Below are 22,203 nucleotides of genomic sequence, written 5' to 3'. Positions count from 1 at the left end.
ACCTCCACCCCTTCCCGTACCTCTGCTACAAAATCATCTATGTTCACTGATTTTTGACTTAAAGTTTCCTGTGGTTCCATTCAGTATTTTGAAGTAAATTCCAGATATCATCATATCAGTTCTTCTATAAATATTTCATCATCTATCTTTAAAAAAGAATTTAAATAGCACAGTGTCATCATTATACTTAAAAAAATTAACAGGAATTCCTCAATATCATCAAATATCTAGTCAGTGTTCAGATTTCCAATTGTCTCATAAATGTTATAAATTTTGTGCAGCTTGTTTATTTGAATAAGGATCCATATAAAGTACTAGCTATGATTTTGTTTGTGTCTCTTAAGTTTTTTTAACTTACAGATTACCCCTTCATCATTTAAAAAAATTATTTTTCCTTGCAGCCTATTCATTGAAAAAACCTAGTTTTGAGTCTTATCATGATTTCCATAGTTAGGGTTTTTTTTTGTTGTTGTCGTTAGGCCTTCATGTTGATAATGGTGTTTTATCAGAAAAGTATAGCTTCCCCTCAAATATATGATTTTGAACAATTTGGTAGAATCCTAAGTGTGACCATATCGTAGATTATTTTCAGAACCTGTAGCTCAGTGCATGTAATAACAGAAGAAGTAGTTAATACATATTTGATCACTGAATAGATACATAGGTATTTGTTGTTTAAATAGATGCATAAATAAATACAATATCCAAGATGGAAGTGGGGTTTTTACATTAGAATGTAGATTTAATTTAGTAATCACAACTAGTGGAAAAATAAGAATGCAGTAACAGATGTTCACTTTCCAATAAACTTTGCTCAGACGTACCCACCATATTTCACTGAGTGGCAGACACCAGCAGTGATAAGAGGCACCATTATGTTATGTATCACTAAGAAAGAAAAACTCCTTCCAATGAAACCATGACACGTAACTGATGATAAGGCATATCCTATTTCAGGAAGTGGATGTGTAAGGAAATATGCAAATTATGACAGGTGTTGTCTTAAGTGAAGGATGACTGCAGTCAGCGCCAGCGTGGGCAGCGTCTTCCGTGTGGCCGTGCGAATGCACAGGTTGTGGAAGGTGTCGCCCTGCGTGGGCCTGGCCGTAGTGGCCCAGGGAAGCAGCCGAGAGGTTTCCTCTTAGTTGCAACCGTGCAAGTCAAGTTCCATCCTCGTATTTTGAAGTAAATTCCGGATATCACATCAGTTCTTCCATAAATATTTCAGCATCTACCTTTAAAAAATTTAAATAGCACAGTGTCATTATTACACTTAAAAAAATTAACAGAAGTTCCTCAGTATCATCAAATATCTAGTCCTGTGATGAAGGTATGGTTAATACCTGAAACGCATCCCTCAAAGGGATATTGTTCGTTCAGCAGAAGACAGATGGCTCATCAGAAATAAGCAAAGTCTAACTTCTGCATTTAAACGTACTTGCAGCTGTCCCACAGTGTAGTGGTGGAACGTGGATGAGGCCAGTGGGCCTCCCGGATTCTGTGGTTTATGAGTGCCAAGCCATAGTGGCGACTGAACGTTTCTGTACAGTGTTTCAAAATTTAATTCCCCAGGTTGTCTAGAATTGTGTAGTCAAAGGAACTTATCCTTATCGAGCTGCTAATATACTACTTTTTGTTGTGTGTCAAAACACCTAAACTCTGAGTTAATATATTCTGTGCAAATATGTAACTGGATAGAGTTAATATATCCTGTGCAAATTTTCTTCCACTGAGAAAATACGTCTTGTGTCTACTAACTACAGTATATGAAAATTTGCTGTTAAAATAAACTCTTCAAGTCGAATTGAAGTTTTAATTAGCAACCGATGTTTAGGGTATGTGGGGCAAGTGCCAGAATTTTCTTGGGCCACTAGGCAGTTTATCCATGTCCGTGCTCTGTGTCCCCCCAGCAAACGTTTCCCCTAGATTGGGAACCCCAAGGCCCGTTGGTGCAGGAACCCTTCCTCCACGTTCTCTGACGTTCTCTTTGTGGACTCAGTGAGTCATGTGTGCAGGGGCCTATGTGAGAAAGTAAGGATGAAAAACTCCACAGTAAGCAATAGCAGATCATGTGTCATCAGTGCACATAAGTGTTTTAGAAAATACCATGGAACAGATTCAGGCAAGGCCAAGATGAGTAAGGACAGAAGAGGGTGAAACAGAGAGGTGACCAGGTGACCAGTTGCCACTGAGCTCGTTCTGACTCATGGTGACCCCGTCTGTGTCAGAGCAGAACTGTGCTCCAGAGGGTTTTCAGTGGCTGACCTTTTGGAAGCAGATCACCAGGCCTTTCTTCCAGGGTACCTTTGGGTGGCTTGAACCACCAGCCTTTCAGTCAGCAGCTGACTGTGTTAAAACAGAGGTAGCCATTGATATTTTTGAGCCTTGTGATGGGCAGATTATCTCTTTTGCATATGAGGAAGCAGAGGCACAGACAGGCTGAGTAATTTGTCCAAGGTTGCATTGTTTTATGGAGCTAGGATCTGAATCGAGGCTGTCAACCCCAGAACCCGTGTTCTTTCAGCACACCCAGAGCCTCTGATCCTTTTGGAAGCTGTGGCACCTGAGCCAGGCCTCGGAGGAAATAGTAGGGTAACATAGTGGCCATTTACACCACCAGGAACATTATGAATGAAGGCCAGGAGATTAGATTTGCTGTTTGGTCTTCGCTGTACAAGTCAGGAGAGTGGCTTAATTAGAGTAGGTGTTTGTGTGAGGGAACAATGGGAAGTAAAGACAGGTAAGGTACCCTGGATTGTAAGTGAATACTCCCTGCCTCATTGTGTGCAGACGATGTACACACACTTTGAAACTAGAAACTTCCAAGTCAAAGTATTAGCGTTACGATGGAAAATAGGACTTTGCAAGGTTTCTAAAGTCACTTGGTAATGAGTAGACCTGGGCTGGATTGGTTCTGAATGCAGACCTCTGGTAGAATAGTTTGCTCTGCAAACCTTCATCTAAAGTACAATAAAAAATTTAAGAAAGAAAAAAGAAACAGTGTACTGTCTGGCTTAATTAGTCCCCTGGCATTTGGCCTGTTCAAAGACAGGCCAAATTACCACCTATCAGGGCTGCTACTGGAAGGATCCCCACACTAGTTGGAAGACGTCTTTCATTTCCAAATTTTATCAGATGAAAACACCTTTCAACCACTCATTTGAAAAACAGATATAATGAGAATTGGCCTGGATGAGATGGATTAGTGGGCTTGCCCTGTCCCTCCTTTCCTTATGGTGGCTGTTGAAGGGACTGCTCAGAGCAGTTTGAGAACTGGTCGACTGCGTGACCTCTCGTTGTTAGCTGCGTCAAGTCATCCCCGGCTCCTGGCGACCTGTGTGTTACAGAGTAGGACTGCTCAGAGCAGTTTGAGAACTGGTCAGCTACGTGACCTCTCGTTGTTGTTAGCTGCATCAGGTCATCCCCAGCTCCTGGCGACCTGTGTGTTACAGAGTAGGACTGCTCAGAGCAGTTTGAGAACTGGTCAGTTACGTGACCTCTCGTTGTTGTTAGCTGCTTCAGGTCATCCCCGGCTCCTGGCGACCTGTGTGTTACAGAGTAGGACTGCTCAGAGCAGTTTGAGAACTGGTCAGCTGCATGACCTCTCGTTGTTGTTAGCTGCATCAGGTCATCCCCGACTCCCGGTGACCTGTGTGTTACAGAGTAGGACTGCTCAGAGCAGTTTGAGAACTGGTCAGCTGCATGACCTCTCGTTGTTGTTAGCTGCGTCAAGTCATCCCCGACTCCCGGTGACCTGTGTGTTACAGAGTAGGACTGCTCAGAGCAGTTTGAGAACTGGTCAGCTGCATGACCTCTCGTTGTTGTTAGCTGCGTCAAGTCATCCCCGGCTCCTGGCGACCTGTGTGTTACAGAGTAGGACTGCTCAGAGCAGTTTGAGAACTGGTCAGCTACGAGACCTCTCGTTGTTGTTAGCTGCGTCAAGTCATCCCCGGCTCCTGGCAACCTGTGTGTTACAGAGTAGGACTGCTCAGAGCAGTTTGAGAACTGGTCAGCTACGTGACCTCTCGTTGTTATTAGCTGCTTCAGGTCATCCCCGGCTCCTGACGACCTGTGTGTTACAGAGTAGGACTGCTCAGAGCAGTTTGAGAACCGGTCAGCTGCATGACCTCTCGTTGTTGTTAGCTGCGTCAAGTCATCCCCGGCTCCTGGCGACCGGTGTGTTACAGAGTAGGACTGCTCAGAGCAGTTTGAGAACTGGTCAGCTACGAGACCTCTCGTTGTTGTTAGCTGCGTCAAGTCATCCCCGGCTCCTGGCGACCTGTGTGTTACAGAGTAGGACTGCTCAGAGCAGTTTGAGAACTGGTCAGCTGCATGACCTCTCGTTGTTGTTAGCTGCGTCAGGTCATCCCCTGACTCCTGGCGACCTGTGTGTTACAGAGTAGGACTGCTCGCTCCATGCGACCTGTGTGTCACAGAGTAGAACTGCTCGCTCCACAGGTGTTTTTTTTTTTTTTTTTGCTGTAATCTTTATGGAAGCAGATCACCAGGTCTTCGTTCTGTGGAGCCACTAGGTACGTTCAAACTGCCAACTTTCTGGTTAGTAGTCAGTTGCAAACTGTTTATGCCACACAGCCTCCTTAAACGACCTCTGTGGATGATTTTAAGAAATAAGGCACAGCTGAACGCCTTGGAGCAGATTCAGAACGTGCTGGCGTTGATCTTTAAGGAAGGCCATTCTCACAGTGGTAGGCAGGGAGAACTGGAGGGAGGATATACTGCTTCAGAGAGTGGAGGAGGTTACGGAGAATGAAGACAGAAGTGGGTCAAGGAGGACACCCGAGCTTTTGGACTTCAGAGGAGAATGTTAGGAAGGGAGATTGTTTTGTCGGGAAGAGGATGAGCTTAACTTTGAAAATGTTGAGTTTGAAGTGACAGAGAGTCCTCTAAGGCGACCGTTGGGTAGAAAGTTGGATCCAACAGATGTGGAGCTCAGGTAAATGTTGGAGGTAGAGCTGTACGGTCATTTACTCAAGAATGATACTTGGAGGCCTTGAAAACAGATGTCCTCTCCATGAAAGAAGCTATGTGAGATGAAGACAAAAACCCCAGGAAAAGAGGAAGAGAAGAGTGATCCAAGGAAAAAGTTAGAAGGGAGAGAGAGAGAAAAGAGTGAAGGCCTAATTCCAAGAAAGGAAGAGAAGGAAAGTGTTCTTAGGATTAGGCTGTAGGCTTCAGCCTCTTTTGCTAAGAACAAATCTTAGTGACACTGTGTGCCTTCATGGTGTAGGGTGTGTACCAGAAGTGCACTCTCCTAGGGTCCAGTTCCCTGGGCTACTTTATGAAGCCCAGCTGTCAGTCTGAAGCTTTTGTTAGCCGAGGGATGCAGAGAGGCCCTTAAACTTGATGCCTTTGAATTTGACTTCAAGGAATCTAATTTAGCACGGATGAATTAGTGAATTTTGGGGAGTGAGAGGTGGGTTGGGGATGTGAGATGATCACCTGGCCACTGTATGGACCTGAGGAGTGGGGAGATCTAGAGGAAAGACTGTGGCACAGGGATGAGACAGGATGGGCTTGGAGCAGAGGGATGAGGGGCTGGCTGGAGAAGCCCTCTGCCGCCCTCTAACTCAGGTCCACCCCAAGCTCATCCAGCAAGTGTAGCTTTGAGACCGTTCAAAGCTGTTTCATTTTAAAGGGCTAAAGAAAGCCACCTCTGCCCTTAATATCTCTCTTGTACCAGCTTGTTTTCGTCATCGAATTCCTAGACCAAATCTTGGATTCCGTAATGGCGGATAAGGTTCGTGGGCATAAATATTTGACAGGGTAAGAGCACCATAGTGGAGCCTGACTCCAAGTGCAGTCTTTTTTCTGGTTTTTTTTGGAGAGAAATGAGAGGGTTAGAAGCAAAGAAAGCTGCCAGGAGCCAGTTGCCACCAAGTAGGCTGTGACTCACAGCGACTTCGTGTGTATCAGAGTAAAGCTGCGCTCCACGGGGTGTTCAATGACTGTTACCTTTTGGACGTAGATTGCCAGGCCTTTCTTCGTAAGCACCTCTGGGTGGATTTGAGCTGCCAACGTTTGGGTTTATAGTGAACACTTAACTGTTTACACCACCCAGGGACTGCAGGAAATCTCCAGGTGACTTGATTGGAGAGCCTATATCTCAATAAGAAAGAAAATAGAAAGTGGGGGGTGGTTCAGGATTAACTAGGCCAGGTTACGGTGCAACGCAGCGAGGAACTGTCGGAACAGGGCGACAGCGAGGCTTCCTGGAGGACCAGGAGAGGCTGCAGGCAAAGGCCATTCGTAACCTGCAGGGCAGAGCACATGCTGTGCAGAGAACTTTACGCTTCCTTTTCCTAACTTGGGTTCCTTGGGTTTATTTTAGCATAGTTTGGGTTTAGAAAGCCCTAGTTTTAATCATTTCAAAAATTTTGACTGAATATAGTGAAGATGGAGCTTTCATGGCACAGTGGTTAAGAGCTTGGCTGCTAACCAAAAGTTTGAATCTACCAGCTGCTCTTTGAAAACCCTGTGGGGCAGTTCTACTCTGTCTTGTAGGGTTGCTATGAGTCAGAATTGACTCGACAGCAATGGGTTTTAGTTTTATAGTGAACATTCTTCTCTCATGGGCCTGCTGTTCTGCACCCTTGATGTAAAGGAGACTTCTCAGGGAGATGCTGGCTATGTTCCGTACAATTTACTAGATCCCCCTCCCAGAGTGATAGTACCAAAGAGGTGTCTTGCATTGAACACCTTGAAATTGACAGTTTATTTGAAGTGGGCTGGGGGGAGTAAAACAGTATTCAAAGTAGTTCATCTTAATCTCCATTATTAGTTCCGTCATGGAAGCAGTGCAGGAGACAAGCGTTTATTAAGACAGAAAGTTTTTGGAATTGAACCATGTCTCAAGACCAACGACTGGGTTCAGTGCTTCTGGCCCCTCAGGCTAGGAGGAGTGTGATCTTGGAAAATTAATTTAGTCTCTGAGTCATAGTTTTCTCAAGTGTAAAGTGGCAAAAGTATTACTTGCCACTAATTAAAGGCAGATCATATGCAATACTTGAGTTCTTTGAGAAATCAGAATAACTTTGGTTTTTAAATATATGCAAGTCAGACTGCCTTTTACCTTTATAAGAAACATAGAGATTGAGTAAAAAATAACTTGAGACAAAAGAAACTCATGAAAATGAGCAGTTTTTCCATAATTTCTTCAGATGTTCTGTGTTTAGTTCCTCGTGAGGGAATCAAGGAAAGGGAAGTGGAGTAATGAAATGTGGGCATCATCAGGGAGGGGAGACAAATGAGGGACCATTGAGGAAGCTCACAAGAGGGGAGACAAATGAGGGACCATTGAGGAAGCCCACAAGAGGGGAGACAAATGAGGGACCATTGAGGAAGCCCACAAGAGGGGAGACAAATGAGGGACCGTTGAGGAAACCCACAAGAAAGCAAAGTGCGATTGGAGAGACAGAGAACTGCAGCAAATTCAACTGCAAATAATTCAGCCGGGTAGGTGGTCAGAAAGGGAAAGTGTGGTCCCTTCTGGTTGGTGTCAGAGAGATGGGGCGAGGGGACAGGACTTGAGAAAAGGTCACTGGATCTGGGAGAGCAAGATTTCATTGGTGACCTTGGAGAATAGCACTCATCTGTGCTGGGCACAGTCTTACCTCATCTGATCTTTCCGTCATCCCTGTGGCACGGATGCTGTTACTGTCCTCACTTTACAGCTCTTCACCATGACCAAAGGGAGGCTCAAGGAGGCTAAGTAAGGTCCACAACCGGTGACAGGAGCTAGGCCTTGTCCCCAGGCCTGTCAGACTTACCACCAGCCTGGGCGCTTGATCTGCAGTGGGGTGGAAGTGGGACCACAGGTGCCGATTGCTAATGGTGGTGGGGGTGCTGAGGAGTGAAGTTAGGGAGGTCAGGCACTTGTTCTAAGTTTCGTTATGAAAGAAGGAAATAAATGGTTGCTCAAGTCACAGTCAAATGATTCTCCTTGCCCATACACCGCTAGAAAACAAGACTTCTTATTTGGAACTCTTAAAAAAGGGAAAAGTACAAGATGCTGAGGGAAAAAGGGGTAAAATTTCTGCCCAGTGGGGCCCTTCTGGGCCCTTCCTTGTATTCAGCCTTTGGTGCATCTTATAAATAATGCATTGTGTGATTTTTAAAAAAATTGAACTCTGTGGTGAAGTGATGTCTTTGAAGTCAGGTTATCATGTTGGGAGCCGGCCAGGTGGGATCTAGAAGGAACAGGGAATTTCCTCCAGGGTGCTACTTCCCTATGATTTTTCTTGGAATTCATCATTGATTCCAAGTAGCACATAAATAATAAAAATGCTCAACATGCCTTTGAGTTGAGTACCACTCTTAAGGTTTCTACCTCCCATGGTCCTCAGCTTCTAGACCTGTGTTCTTCCCACCCCTCCACCCTTCTCTTCCATTTTGGTTTCCCCATGAGTCCTCCTGTGTGGCACTTCTGTGCCTAACCGGAAGCAAATGCAATCTGGCCTTGAGGAAAAGCTCTCTAATCAAAATGCTGGAAGTCAACTTGCACCTCAGGACTGGCTTTCCCAGAGTTGGTTGACACTCTTAGAGAGTGGAGAGTTCAATGCTTTTAAATAAAGCAAATTTTAGCGCTGTAATGAGGTCCAGGAATTTGTTTTCATTGTTTCCTTAGTGTGAATGTGTAGCCTCTCAGGCTGGATGGATTATTCAGCCACTTGAAAGGCATTTATGAAAGCAGGGACATGGGGTTGCTTGACTGGACCTCATCCAGGTGGAGGGAGGCTTCAGCTGTGAGTGTGGCCTGTGCTGTCAGCCAGCCACCCAGTGAAGAAGGCTCAGGTGGCCAGAGGTAATGGCAAAACACACCTGAGGAAAATTCATCCACAGCTTCCTCTCTGTTCCTAGTGGCAGGCCAGTTGGTGAGGCAGAGCTTTTCCTAAGAAATAATTGCAAAAGAGATGACACGATTCCTCCTTAGAGAAAAAGCCTGCAGCTGACTCTTCTGAGCGCTCTACCCAGGAAGGAAGACCTGGAATGTACGCAGTGCAGTCCTTTTCACAGACAGTTACGTGCCCTGCTTAACCCACAGTCATGGTCTACAGGTGTAAGTGTTTTCAGAGGCCAGCCAGATGCTGTGGTACTATTTCCTTGAAGGAAAATGAAAGTAACTGAATACCCAGCAGTACGCTCTTAGGCAGAAACGTGCTTCAATAACTGCAGGCTAATTTAGAGAAGTGGGGAATGCATTCAGTAGATAAATATGACCCCAGCATTAAGAAAGTAGACAGGGAGTAGAATTTAATCTAAGAAACGGGAGGGATAAGAAGTGTTCTCAATTCTTTTTTCTTTTCTTCTTCCTAGCAAGAACCGGTTGAATCATCTTTGGGGCTTAGTAATGGAGTGAGTGATCTTTCTCCTGAGTACGCCGTCCTGACTTCAGCTATAAAAGATGAAGTGGACAGTACGGTGAACATCATAGGTAACTGTTTTGACATTTCATTTTTTTGTACACACGAGCGGCCTCTGGGGGTCTAAAATTTGTAAAGCAGTGATCTTGAAAAACCAGTCAGAAGGGGGAGGTGTTGGCATCATCTCAAAATGCAAGTTCCAGCCCCAAGATTTCAGGGCTAAAAAAATAAAGCGCTTTGAGAATCAGATAAAGGAACTTGGATGTGTCAGCCTGAAGAAAAGAAGGCTGAGGGTGGTTTCCCATTAGCGTCCAAGTAAACGAAATGTTTTTTCCCGGTGGCCGATGATTAGTGATTCTCAATCGTCTTTCAGTATTTGGTCACATGAACAAATATGTTGTGACTGTCTTTATGAATTTGCCAAGCACCTGTTCTGTGGCCGACTTGCTACAAAGACAGTGCCCATGTTACATGTGAAGAAACTGAGGCACAAAGACATGTTGCTAAAGGGCACACTTTGATTCAGCAGATGTGTTTGAGTACCTTCCATATACCAAGCTCGGTCTACAAGCAGCAGAAAGAGTAGAGACGAGGTAGACCTGTTTCCTGTCCTCATGGAAGGAAGGAGGCAGATGGCTAACAAACCCACAATTAACGGAAGCATTACCAATTGTGAGAAGTACTGCAAGGGAAAGAAGAGCAAGATGAGAGAATGACAGGGGGCCGCATTTAGGGTGGGGAGCCGAGGGGGCCTTTCTGAGGAGCAGCATTTCACCAGCAGCCAGTGGGTGGAGGAACTGCCCACACTGGACCCCTTCACACTTGTGAGAAGAGGAGGAGGCTGAGCATAGTGAACATGGGGAGAGTGGCATGAGATTCGGTCAGAGAGTGAGGCCGGGATAAGCCATGCAGGCCTTGTAGGTCACGGGGAGATGGTTGGGTTTTATTCCAAGTGTTAAGGAAGGCATTGTTTAGGAAATCTTTTTATTGAAGTATATTATATGGACCGTAAAGTACACAAATGTTCTTCACACATACACAATGTGACCACCACCTCTTGAAGGGTTTTAGGCAGGGAGGTGACAAGCTGTGAATTACATATTAATAAGGCCCCACTGGACTATTGTGGTGAGTGGATGGTGGGGACCAGATGCAAGAGGGGAGACCTGGCAGTGAACTTGGATTAACTATAGCTGCAACCCAGAGCCACACTTCTTTGCCTGGACTACCATTTGAATTAAACTTTGCTGCATTTTGTAAACAGGGCTCCTGATTTCCTCTGCCATGTTGTGCTAGGAACCAGAGAGATCTCGCAGGGCTATAAAGCGAGCCTTGTGTTTGGGTGCCTGCATTCTGGATTGGAGCTGCAAACGTTAGGGCTTTGCAGCCTGAGAGAGCATTGAGAGGGCATAACCCTCACACTCCCTTGATTTTGGAGTTTTGGAGGTAGAATCACGTATGCAGGAACTGCCTTTGACTTTGGCAGAAAGAGAAAGCATGTGTTGAATGCACTCCATCTACCGAGATGGACAGACAGACAGGGCCTTGCCTTGTTCCCAGAGCTGACATCAAGACTTGCCACTTTTGCATGGAGGCAGTTTGTCCCACAGCTCGTAGTTTTTGAGCTGAGGTGGGTCTTAAGGATCAAGCATTCTCCCACTTTCCGATGAGGAAGCTGGGCCCGGTGAAGTTAGGCTGTTTGCCTGACAGAAGCCCCAGCTCCCAGGTCTCTCGTCTCCGTGGCTGTTTCCATGGCTGGCTTGAGCCGCCGTGCGGGGTGGCCTCATTCAGGGCCCTCCCTATTCTTCCGGCTCTTCCTTTATCCTGCCTTTCTCGCGAGGCGACCCTTGCAAAGTATATGCCCATTGAGGCTTTTTAAAAAAATGAAGAAGTTTGCCAAAAATTCAGGGATATTTTAAGATTCAGCTTACTTTGGGTGAGTTTGTTGGTTATCAGAGCTCCCTGCCATTTGTGAGGTGAATGCAGCCCAGACAAAATGCTGAACAAGAGCCTCAATTGTACCAGAGTTTTCTTTATTTCAAAAAAAAAAGAGTCTTTCAGTCTTGAGTATGAAAATCCTCTACCCAATTAATTGTTCTTTGCCTTTTGTACTGTCTTCTGCCTGGAGCTGGTACTTATTTAATGAGTTTTCTTTGCCCTCTTCTAGGGCAGAGAAAAACACCAGGGTTGTTTAGGGAACCATCTAATGGATTGAATGATTCTCTTCCTGGTCTTAATAAGGAATTAGTAATAAACAGGAGCAAAACGAGTTTAAATTTCTCTTTTTAACTTGTCCATCACCCTTATGAAGGTATATAATTATTTATGAAGTGGACAGGTGCAATATTTTAAAGAAATGGCTAATTTGTGATCATTGATGATAATAGCAATAACACAGGTTAGTAAACCTTTCACAGAGCTTTACCTACACTCTGTGATCAACAGCATCAGTTGTCGGAGGGCTGGGTCCTTGTCGGGCTTCTTCTCCCTAAGAGCCGAGTGAACCTTCAGATTCAGCTGCCTGCGCACACCAAGGAAGGGTCTCACACTTGAGATGTCACGTCTCCTAATGTTCCATTTCTCTGGTATGGTTAAATGCACAGTGTTTAGCACCCGAAGACCTATCTCTGCTTTCCTTTTAAGGAGAGGGAGAAAAAAAATTATTTTTCTTTGGCATTGGATTTTTTTTTTCTTTTTGTGGTGACTTCTGTTTTTAGGAAACAGAAGAAGCCAGCTACATGTTGAATTGTTCAGACAACACCCAGCTGGCATGTTGCCCAGGTTAGCAGTGCTTTTGCTGAACTGTGCTGAAATGATCTCCAGGCCAGCGTGAAAAGTTTGCAGGTGCGGACGTTCTGTTTGACGTGCCTAGGCAGCGCTTTATAACCCCATTGTGTTTCTTGATAAAAGGTAACCCCACCCTTCAATAAACCAAAGATTGCTGTGGAACAATGGAGGCTTTTCATTACTCTGAATTAAAGAAAAAAATCCTTAGTGACTAGACATATAGCAATTAAGAAATAATGTATTTTGGATTTTGTCTTAATTTTGGCTGCCCAAAATGCACGTTATATTCTTTTTTTGGTACTTGCTTTTAAATTTGACTTAACTTTATCTGAAGTGAACTGTGAGTAGATTTTTTTAGCCAAGCTTGGAAGGACTAGGGAGGACCGAAGAAGCAAGAGAAGAGATTTCCTTTCAGATCCCCGTAAGGGCTCATGGTTATAGTTCAGGTTGGCAGCCTCTGGCACTCGAATTCACTGTGGTTTCAAGGATGGCCAAGGGGTGATACTGGAGAGGGCTGGGCTGCAGAACTGTCTTCATCTTTCCCTATCTCTTTTCTTCCCTATCCTTGTCCCCAGTATTCCTGGTGCTTAAGATGTGAAATTCCATCTAGAATTTAAAAATTAGCTTTGAGGTGGCTCTTTAGATAGAGGGCACCCCCACTGAAGAGGGTGGGGGGTGAAGACCGTCCATGTTCTGTCGGTTGTCACCTCTGCCCCGTGCTTTCTCCTGGGAGGCCAGAGTCATCAGAACTCCTAGATATCAGAGGCAATTATGTCAGAACCCCTAGGAAATTTTTACGACATGGAGCTCCATATGAGATGTACAACAAGATCTCACAGTATAGCCATAGAACTGATAGCGTACCTTGCTCTTCCACAGTGGTGAGTGGCCACCAAGGTGAGTCTTGTGGGCCTGCTTCGTAGTCACTGTGTGCTAACCAGTGGAGCTTGGCTGTGGTTTCTCAACCGTAAGACATTTTTATTTACCCAAGAAACCTGTCTTTTATGAGGCTATGCTTGTTTTTGTTCTTCTCCCCCTCTCCGTTGCCATCCCGACCCCATTTATAATTAACTGTCAGATCCACCTGTTTTCTTTTGCCATCTTTCTCACATCCATCCTCTTTTTTCTATTTCCCACACCACTCACCTTCACTCCTGCCTGAGTCCTGCTTCCATCCTCCCGCCTCTCCAAGTATTCTCCACACAAAATGATTTTTAAAACATGACAATCAAACCATGTCACCACCCTCCCATTGCCCCCAGGATAAATAGTAGGTCTTCCTCGTGTCCGGTGTGATCAGTCCTCTGCCCACCTTTCATACCTGATTTCGAATCTGAATTCTTCTGAGCATTTGGACCCCCCGTGATTCTGTGCAGAGAAAGCAAAGTTGGTGGTGTGTTTTGTTACCGTGGAGTGGCCACTAAGGTTCTGTTGGCACAGCACAGCAAGAAATGGACATTTGGCAGCTAAATCAGTAAGCGTAAGCTGCCAATCCAAGAAGGCTTATCCAGGTTTCCGCTCCCAGACTATTGACCCTGAGCCGTACTGACTGACTGCTGATTTTTATTGGGACCCATCATTTGCCCACCTTTGTATAGTATTAACAGCCTGTGATGCGGTTTCCTAGTGGAGGTGCAGAGTTCACACCACACCAGCCACATTCCTTCTGCATCCTGCAACTCAGACCAACCTGCTGGGCTGGTTATGGGCTACAGCCGGGGCCAGTCTGACCGCACAAGGACAGAACTCCTTTCTGAAGTTACTGCTTCCTGTTAGGGTTGTTGCAAGGATCAAATGAGATGTGTCAATAAATCACTCTGTGATGAGAGGTGGTGAAATAATACGATTATTACATAATCAAAATCATATTAAAATATGTTTGGGAATCAAAATTAGCCTCCATCTGGGCTGTACCCTCAGAGCTGGTATCCACAGTCTCAAATACTCAACTTCCCAGACAGGGTCAAAAAGAGCTTTCTCTCCATTGTACCATGCTGATGGCTTAATTTTATACGCTTTGCTGATAAGTTTTACTCTTGACTCTGCAGCTGTCTGGATGACCTTGGCAATTTACCTGACCTCTCTGGGTTTCGGTTTTTTCAACTGTAAAATGATAGGGCCAAGTCACCTCTAAGGGCTTTTTCATTTCAAATTGTATCTGCTCTGAAGAGGTTTCTCTGGGGCATAACGGGCAAGCTGCTTTCTCTAGTTGAGCCCTCCTGTAAGTCAACAATTGCTAATAAAGTAAGGATTACCTTTTAGGAATTAAACTGCCTCCTCAGTAACCAGCCACGAATAATGTTGTTGTAATTCTCAGCATTCCTGTGGGTAACTCTTTCCCTGAAGCACTGGCCTTAACTTAGTAAGCTGGGGAAGCTTAGTGGATTTCTTCGCTCCTCCAACCATTTGAGAATTTCCTTGGCACCCAACATATAACCGTTGAAAACAAATTTCACTATTGGTTAGGAGCCAAGAGTCTCATTAAGGTTAGATTTGAAAGTTTTTAACCTACCAGGGGCTTAAAAAGCAGAGTAGGTGAGTTTGAAGTTCCGTAACTCTTTCTGTTGAAAAGCACTTAAGAGTTGAGCTCTAGGGTCAGGTGAGGCTGAATTTGAGTCCTGGTTCTACCACTCCCTAGCTGCCTGACGTGAATGAGTTATTTAGCTGTCCGGGACTCTGTTTTCCCTTTCTAAAATGGGCGTGATAATTGTTCCTTCCTCATCCAGTTACTATTACTATTTTATTGTGGTAAAAAATATATATAACCAAATATTTGCCAATTCAATATTTTTTTACATATACAGTTCAGTGACACTGGGTATAATGTTCATCGTGCTGTGCAGCCATTGCCACTGTCTGTTTCCAGATTCTTCACCACCATTAACAGAAACTCAGTTCCCCCAAGCTAAGACTCTCTTTTTTCCACAGCTCTCCCTCCTGGTAACCACTAATAAACTTTGGTCTCTCTGTATTTGCCTGTTTCATATAAGTGAGATCATAAAATACGTGCCGTCCTGTGACTGACTTAATTAAACCAGCATAATGTGTTCAAGGTCCATCCATGTTGTAGCATGTATCAGGACCTCATTTCTCTTTAAGGCTGAATAGTATTCCACTGTATGTGTATACCACATTTCGTTCATCCATTCATCTGTTGGTGGACACTTTGGTTGTTTCTACCTTTTGGCTATTTGTGACGTGGTAGGATTTTGGAATCATGCTGGCAAAGCACGTAGTATAGAATCTGGCAAAGGTAAGTGCTCGGGAAATCCTAGGTTTGTTACTGTTACTAATCACAATCAGGACACTCCTTAACATCCAGTGGGGTGTTGCGTCTGACCTTACAGTAGATAGCTAATGGTTTGTCCAATGGCAGATACTGTCTGTTTTGCCATCCAGGGCAGAGTTGTTTGGGGAAATCAGCTCACCTGGCATGAAGGCGACAAAGATTGATGGTGCGTAAAGTACACCTAGGTCACATCTCAGATGTTGGGATTTCCCTGCATCTCTCTTGGGTTTGTGACTTGAGAGTTGGGGATAGTTTCTCAAATGTGCTCAAAGATGTTCAGATGGAGAGAAGTGGGAGGTTTTTACTGAGGCATAAAGCTGCACCCTCTTCTGGAGATAATTTGACCTTAGAGATAATGCAGTTAACTTAACTGGGCACCCAGAGTGTGGCCCTGAAAACAACCTACTTTTCCATCCTGGGGTTGGAGTTACATAACCACCACCCTGTAAAGACCCAGGATGTTTGCTCGTGGCCTTTGCTGTTAGTATCTTCCCCCACCTCAGCCCCTAGCAACCACTATGATGGCCATGTCTTTAAGACTTCACTTAGGTTCAAAAGAGCCTAGGTCTTAAACTTCTCTAGAAAACATGACCTGTCACCTCCTACATTTGCAAGGGAGCTCTGGTGGCATAGTGGTTAAGAGCTACGGCTGCTAACTAAAAGGTCGACAGTTTCATTTCACCAGCTGCTCCTTGAAAACCCTATGGGGCGGTTCTACTCTGTCCTATAGAGTCACTATGAGTCAGAATAGACTCAATGGCAATGGGTTTGGTTTTTTGCTTTTTATATTTGTAAGTCATCATGAACTTTTGCAAGATTCTATGTTTTCAGCTCCCAAGGGAGAAGCCTGGACCAGCCAGGGAGCCTCAGCCCCTTCATCTGTCCACTCATGTAGCAGCGGGCCCCTGAACTGCTCTCTGGAGGAGCCATGAGCATGTGCTATGGCTGGATACAAAAGTTCTCAGACAGGTTCTCAGCTGTTCCAGGAGCCATCACTTGGTTGAGGAAATATGGCATAGACAGATAAAAGTTAATTAAGGATACAGTTACCCAGCAAACAAGGCAGAAATGTCGCAAGGTGGTGTCACATTATTGTTTTTGCTGAGCAATTGGTACGATGAGTGAGGGATACTCAGAGGAGAGAGAGGTCAGCAAGGGCTTCAGAAGACAGGGCCTTGTCGGCCCTGCCTGCTGCTCAGGCCCCATCTTCCATGCTCCTGCCTCCTTGGAGCTCAGAGCCCTCTACCTGGAAGCAGCTGTCCCCTTCCTTGGCTCTCAACATGTGATTTATTGCCATCCACCCCTCTTTTTTTGTTTTTTTGATTTTCACTGTTGCCTTGTATTCTCTAGATTTATGCATGCTGGCCTGTAACCCTACTAGACTCATTACAAACAGAGCCCTTGACTGATCGATCTTTCTGTACCCTCCTAAGGAGCCCTGGTGACACAGTAGTTAAGTGCTTGGTTGCTAACTGAAAGGTCAGTGGTTGAAACCTACCAGTGGCTCTGAGGGAGAAAAATGTGGCAGGCTGCTTCCATAAAGATTAACAACAACAACAACAAAAAACCCAAACCCATTGCCATGTAGTCAATTCCAACTCATAGTGACCCTATAAGACAGAGTAGAACTGCCCCATAGGGCTTCCAAGGAGCGACTGGTAGATTCGAACTGCCAACCTTTTGGTTAGCAGCTGAGCTCTTAACCACCGTGCCACCAGGACTCCTTGGAAAGCCTGTGGGGCAGTTCTACTCTGTCCTACAAGGTCGCAGTGAGTAGGAATTGACTTGACGTCACACAGCGACAGTATAGCCTTGTAGTACTTGGTAACAGTGTCTTGTGCAAAGCATGTGTTGGCTGAATAACTGAGTTGGGCGTTATGGGGAAAGCAGTGAGAGAGAGAATTCCTGGTCAGAACAAAGGGATATAATGGGAAGACGCTTGAGCTGCTGCCATTGTTTATACTCAAACTACCTTACTGTCTTTCTATTAAGAATTACAGTACAGCCCCTCCTTCTCTCTCCCTTCCCTCTGGGGACCACCAGGCGCCACGCTTCGAACGCAAAAAATGGGAAAGAAACAGAATGGGAAGAGTAAAAAAGTCGAAAAGGCAGAACTTGAAGAATTTGTGGTAGAAAAAGTGCTGGACCGACGTGTAGTGACCGGGAAGGTGGAGTATTTGCTGAAGTGGAAGGGGTTTACCGATGCTGACAATACTTGGGAACCTGAAGAAAATTTAGTTTGTCTGGAATTAATTGAAGCATTTCTTAATTCTCAAAAAGCGGTTAAAGAAAAACATGGTTCCAAAAGAAAATCTTTATATGACAATGAACCTGATGACAGCAAATCAAAGAAGAAAAGAGACGCTGCTGTCACACCAAGAGGCTTTGCCAGAGGTCTTGATCCCGAACGAATAATTGACGCCATGGACACCAGTGGAGAATTACTGTTTCTCATGAAGTGGAAAGACTCAGATGAGGCTGACTTGGTGCTGGCAAAAGAGGCAAACGTGAAGTGCCCTCAGATTGTAATTGCCTTTTATGAAGAGAGGCTAACTTGGCATTCTTGTCCAGGAGATGAAGCTCAGTAATTGTGTTGCTTTTTGATATATCTTTATATGTACATAAAGTCTGGATCTTGGTTTTTTGATTTATTAGTGTGAAGAATAACTATATTCTAATGGAAATCAAGTTTAATGTGTTTGTTTTGAAGTACTGTTGGGGGAGTTGTGGTTTTTTTGTTGTTTTTTGGTTGCATCAATAGCACTGGTTACTTTGAACAAATAAATAAAAACTTTCTGTAGTTTCTTCATTTATCAGAAAAGAACATTGGATACTATGGTATATTATTTCCTCTGCGTTAGAGAAGAGCTTTTCTAAATACTGGAAAAATTTACATAGCCGGTACTGAACCAGAACTTGTGTTTAACCCATATGTATTCCTAAGGATCATTCTGGGTTTTTTGATTCTTTGTTATTTGCATGTGTGTATACATAAATACATATGTAAATTTTATTTTATTTTATTTACATTCACCAAAAGCAAAGAATTCTAAACAAAACGGTGTTTCAGAGCCACGGGTAAGCAGGTTGTTTCAGGGATGCTGTCATTCTGAGCAACTCAAGAAATAGACCACCTCAAGTTAAACTGAAAAAAGTTTTGAAAGCATAGCTTTCAAATCAAGTAAGCGATCCCATAATTAATTGGACAATTTAAAACATCCATATCAAAAATCCATATCTTTATAGTCATATAAACAAAACCGTTTATTTGCAAAATTCCCTGAGAGGAAAATCTTATCACTACTAAAAACCTCCCTGCTCAGATGAGAAAACTAGACAAATACTACTATGTTTTAGTTAGCCAAGCAAGGTGTAGTTAAATGGGCAATTGTTCCTTCTGGAGAGCCGTTCCTTGAGGGAGAGTTGAAATCCCTGTGCTGTGTCGACTAAAAGATCATGATTCATGAGTCACCTAAGACCTTGGTGGTGAAAGCCTGCTAAGATGGTTAGAGGCGTTGCAGTTGAGGACGTGCTGGCATAAATGGGTGAACAAACTTTGTAATCTAACCTGTTGACCTGCGTGTTTATCTTTACCTCAACCTATTCTTTACGTGTAGGTTCAATCTTCTCAGTACGTGGGTTACTGGTTCAGCTGAAGCCAAGAAAAACAGCTGTGTAGTAATCAGAATGTTAATCCAATTGTACTTTGTTTACTGTAAATACTGGTGAACAGTGGTCAATAAATAGTTTTATATTTAAAAAAAAAGGATTATAGTTCCAAAGAGAAGTGAATTTTGGAGTGTTGGAAATTAAAGAGCATTGATTTACATGAAATTGATTATAAGACCTTAATTGCCTATCGCTGGTTACACCCCCGCCCCCGCCAACACACATACTCTTTAGTTTCTGTCTCCATGCGTCAGCTGCTTCTTAGAGCAAGATTGACCTAGGAGTCAGTTCTCATTTTCCAGCTGTTCTATTTACTTGGGAGAAGAGGCAGAAGAACCTTGAGAGAGGCCATGTCGGCACTCTGTGTCCGGCGAGCCGCATGAACCGATGCTCTCGTACTCGCGTGGGACGCTCCAGTGGATGAAATCAGACCGCCTGCCATACACAGCCTGCTTTCCTTTTCGTTAACCTCATCTCCTCCAGGGAAACCTAAACAGCATCCAGTTCCCTTCTGCTCTGTGAGCTGTGGCTTTGTGGACTCTCGCCACATCCCCAAATCCCCCTTCCCAGCCTCCTGTGCCCCTTTGCCATCTCCATTAGAGAAGCTGTGAACTACCATTGCCCTCGAACACCTCCCCTGAGCAGAAGCCAGACGACCCCTCCTTGTTCTTAGCTGCTGCGGAGTCAGCCCCTGACTCATGGCAAGTCCGCGATAGAGCAGAACTGCCACGTAGGGTTTTCTTGGCTGTGATCTTTATGGAAGCAGTTTGCCAGGCCTTTTATTCTGTGGGGCCAGTGGGTGGGTTTGAATCGCCAACCTTTGGATTAGCAGCCTGTCACAAACTCCTTGCTCCACCTAGGCTCGTCAACATCTAGAAAGCAGTTAAAACAGAACCCCTTTATCTACCTGTCCGTGATGGCTCACTTTTCAAGGAGGTTGGAATTTGACCCCTTCCTGCCTAGCCTGAACATGGTACACATGGGGGAGAAGATGTCAGAGAGAGAGCACATAATCCAGGCTGTGTGACTTTGGGCATTTACTGTACCTCTCTGTGCTGAGTTTCTTCATCTGTAACAGCAGATTGATGCTTTCCCTGTCAGTCTTATGGGTTGAAATGTGAAAAGCGCTTACACAGATGTATTGATTATGGTGGTAAAGTACTGTGAGGACCTTGGGAAAACGTCATTAGTGCCTTTTTATGATCTCCTCAAGTATTTACTGGAATCAGTTTTCAGGGCTATTTCATCCAGTCAACTTCCAACAGCAGTGTAATGTCTGTTCTGTTTAAAATTAGGGCAGGGCATTAGGGACATCAAGTTAAAGTCACAGTGAGACATCACTACCCAGCTGTTAGAACAGCTAAAATCAAAGAGTGACAACTCCAGATGCTGGTGAGGATGAGGGGAAGCTGACCACTCATACATTGCTGGTGGAGTGTAAAACAGTACAGCTGTTCTGGGAAACCGTTGAGCCGTTTCTTGTCAAACTAAACGTGCAGTTACCTATCACCCAGTAATTGCGTTCTTGGGCGTTTATCCCAGAGAAATGGAAACTTACGTTCACACAAAAATGTGTACAGGAATGTTTATAGCAGCTTTACTCGTAACAGCCAAAAGCTGGAAGCAACTCGGATGTCCTTCAGTCAGTGAGTGGTTAAATAGACTGGTCCTCTCGTACCCTGGAACACTACTCAGCAATAAAAAGGGGCAACTGTTGACACAGCGACTTGGATGGGCCTCCAGGGAGTTATGCTCAGTGAGAAAAGTCAGCTCCCAAAGGTTACTGTATGAGTGTGTTTAAGTAACCTTGAAACGATAGGAATTACAGAAACGGAGAGTGTAGATTAGTGGTTGCCAGGGGTTAGGAGCAAATAGGAACGAGGAGGTGGTAGGGGAAAGGGAGGCTGGAAGGAGCTGGGTGTGGTTACAAAAGAGTAACCAAGGAGATACTCGTGGTGATGGAACTGCTCAGTATCTGACTGTAGTGGTGGATACCTGAACCTACACATACGATAAAATTGCACAGAACTAAATACACACACGTACACAAATGAGTACAATTAAAACTAAGGAAGTGTGAACAAGACGAGTGGACCGTGGCCGTGTCGGTGTCCGGACTGTGATACTGTGCTGTATAGGTTCGTAAATGTGACCGTTGGGGAAGACTGCAGCGGATACTTAGGACCTCTCTGGACTTTTCTGACAAGTGCGTGTTAGTCTACAATGATCTCACAATAAAAATTTAAAAAATAATAAATAATCATGCCAGCGTTCACAGCCAGGGCTGTCAGAATCCATTTCATTACTGGGAAATTGATGCTACTGATGTTTGTTAGAATTGGGAAACTGTGTTATATTGTTTTCATATTTCCCCCAGCTATCATGTTGCCTGCAGAGCAGGAGGAGGGCTGGGAGTATGAACAGAGCACCCTGCAACTACACATGAAACCAAGAGGTGGATTTGGGTGGGTCCGCCTCCTTATTAAGATTCAGTCCTGTCTTTCTGGACCACGGGGTCCGGAAAATAGCACAGCAGCCTACCTCAAAGCAAGGGTGGAGAATAGAAATGGGTCAGGCTCTAAGGACTGTCATTTCTAGCCCAGGGGGTTATATCTGAATTTAGCCTCTGGTCGTGTAGCCTTGGCCATGAACAACTTGAGTTTGCGACTCTGCTGAGATAGACGGATGAGGCCACCTGTAAGCACTGTTGGCAGGCATGCAGGAAACAGCCCAGGATAGCCAGATTATTGGCGGACTGCTTCTCTGGAGACATCAGCCTGCAGCCAAGGCTTGTTCTTCATCTTCCTGGGAGGTGGCAGGCTCTTTTGGGGAAGACTTTCTTTCTAGAGAGCGTGTGCTTTAATTGTAAAGTCAGGAGACCTCGGTGCATGATGACTCTCTTTTCTTTGAAGTTGTAGGACAGTCTCACCTGGGCGGCAACATTGAGGATCAAGAGATTGTCACCAACCCACCGGACATTTGCCAAGTCGTAGAGGTGACCACTGAAAGTGATGAGCAGCCAGTCAGCATGAGCGAGCTCTACCCTCTGCAGATATCCCCTGTGTCTTCCTACGCAGG

The 22,203-nt window shown here is 44.7% G+C and overlaps 2 protein-coding genes across 10 annotated transcripts in view; both read left to right on the top strand.

Moving 5' to 3' along the window:
* IRF2 (interferon regulatory factor 2) overlaps positions 1-22,203 on the top strand; it is a 141,198-nt gene that overhangs the window by 103,518 nt on the left and 15,477 nt on the right. For 7 of the 8 annotated variants that reach the window (XM_049864894.1, XM_049864897.1, XM_049864891.1 and 4 more), the window contains exons 6-7: positions 9,334-9,451; positions 17,500-22,031. In XM_049864894.1, coding sequence (XP_049720851.1) covers positions 9,334-9,451; positions 17,500-18,044 — 663 coding nt within the window. In that variant the 3' untranslated portion in view covers positions 18,045-22,031. The other variant, XM_049864892.1, reaches the window with a different exon arrangement.
* LOC126065135 (uncharacterized) lies at positions 1,164-7,645 on the top strand. 2 transcript variants are annotated; one of them, XM_049864899.1, is made up of 2 exons: positions 1,164-3,707; positions 3,918-7,645. In XM_049864899.1, the coding sequence occupies exons 1-2, from the start codon at positions 3,234-3,236 to the stop codon at positions 4,401-4,403; spliced, it is 960 nt and encodes a 319-aa protein (XP_049720856.1). In that variant the 5' UTR covers positions 1,164-3,233; the 3' UTR covers positions 4,404-7,645. The 2 variants fall into 2 exon arrangements, with proteins under 2 accessions (XP_049720856.1, XP_049720855.1); XM_049864898.1 differs by having other exon boundaries at positions 1,164-3,859; positions 3,965-7,645.

Source organism: Elephas maximus, chromosome 21, assembly GCF_024166365.1.
Source record: "Elephas maximus indicus isolate mEleMax1 chromosome 21, mEleMax1 primary haplotype, whole genome shotgun sequence".
NCBI classification, from domain to species: domain Eukaryota; kingdom Metazoa; phylum Chordata; class Mammalia; order Proboscidea; family Elephantidae; genus Elephas; species Elephas maximus.
Note: the sequence above shows the minus strand (reverse complement) of the source record. Positions and strands in the feature narration are given on the sequence as shown.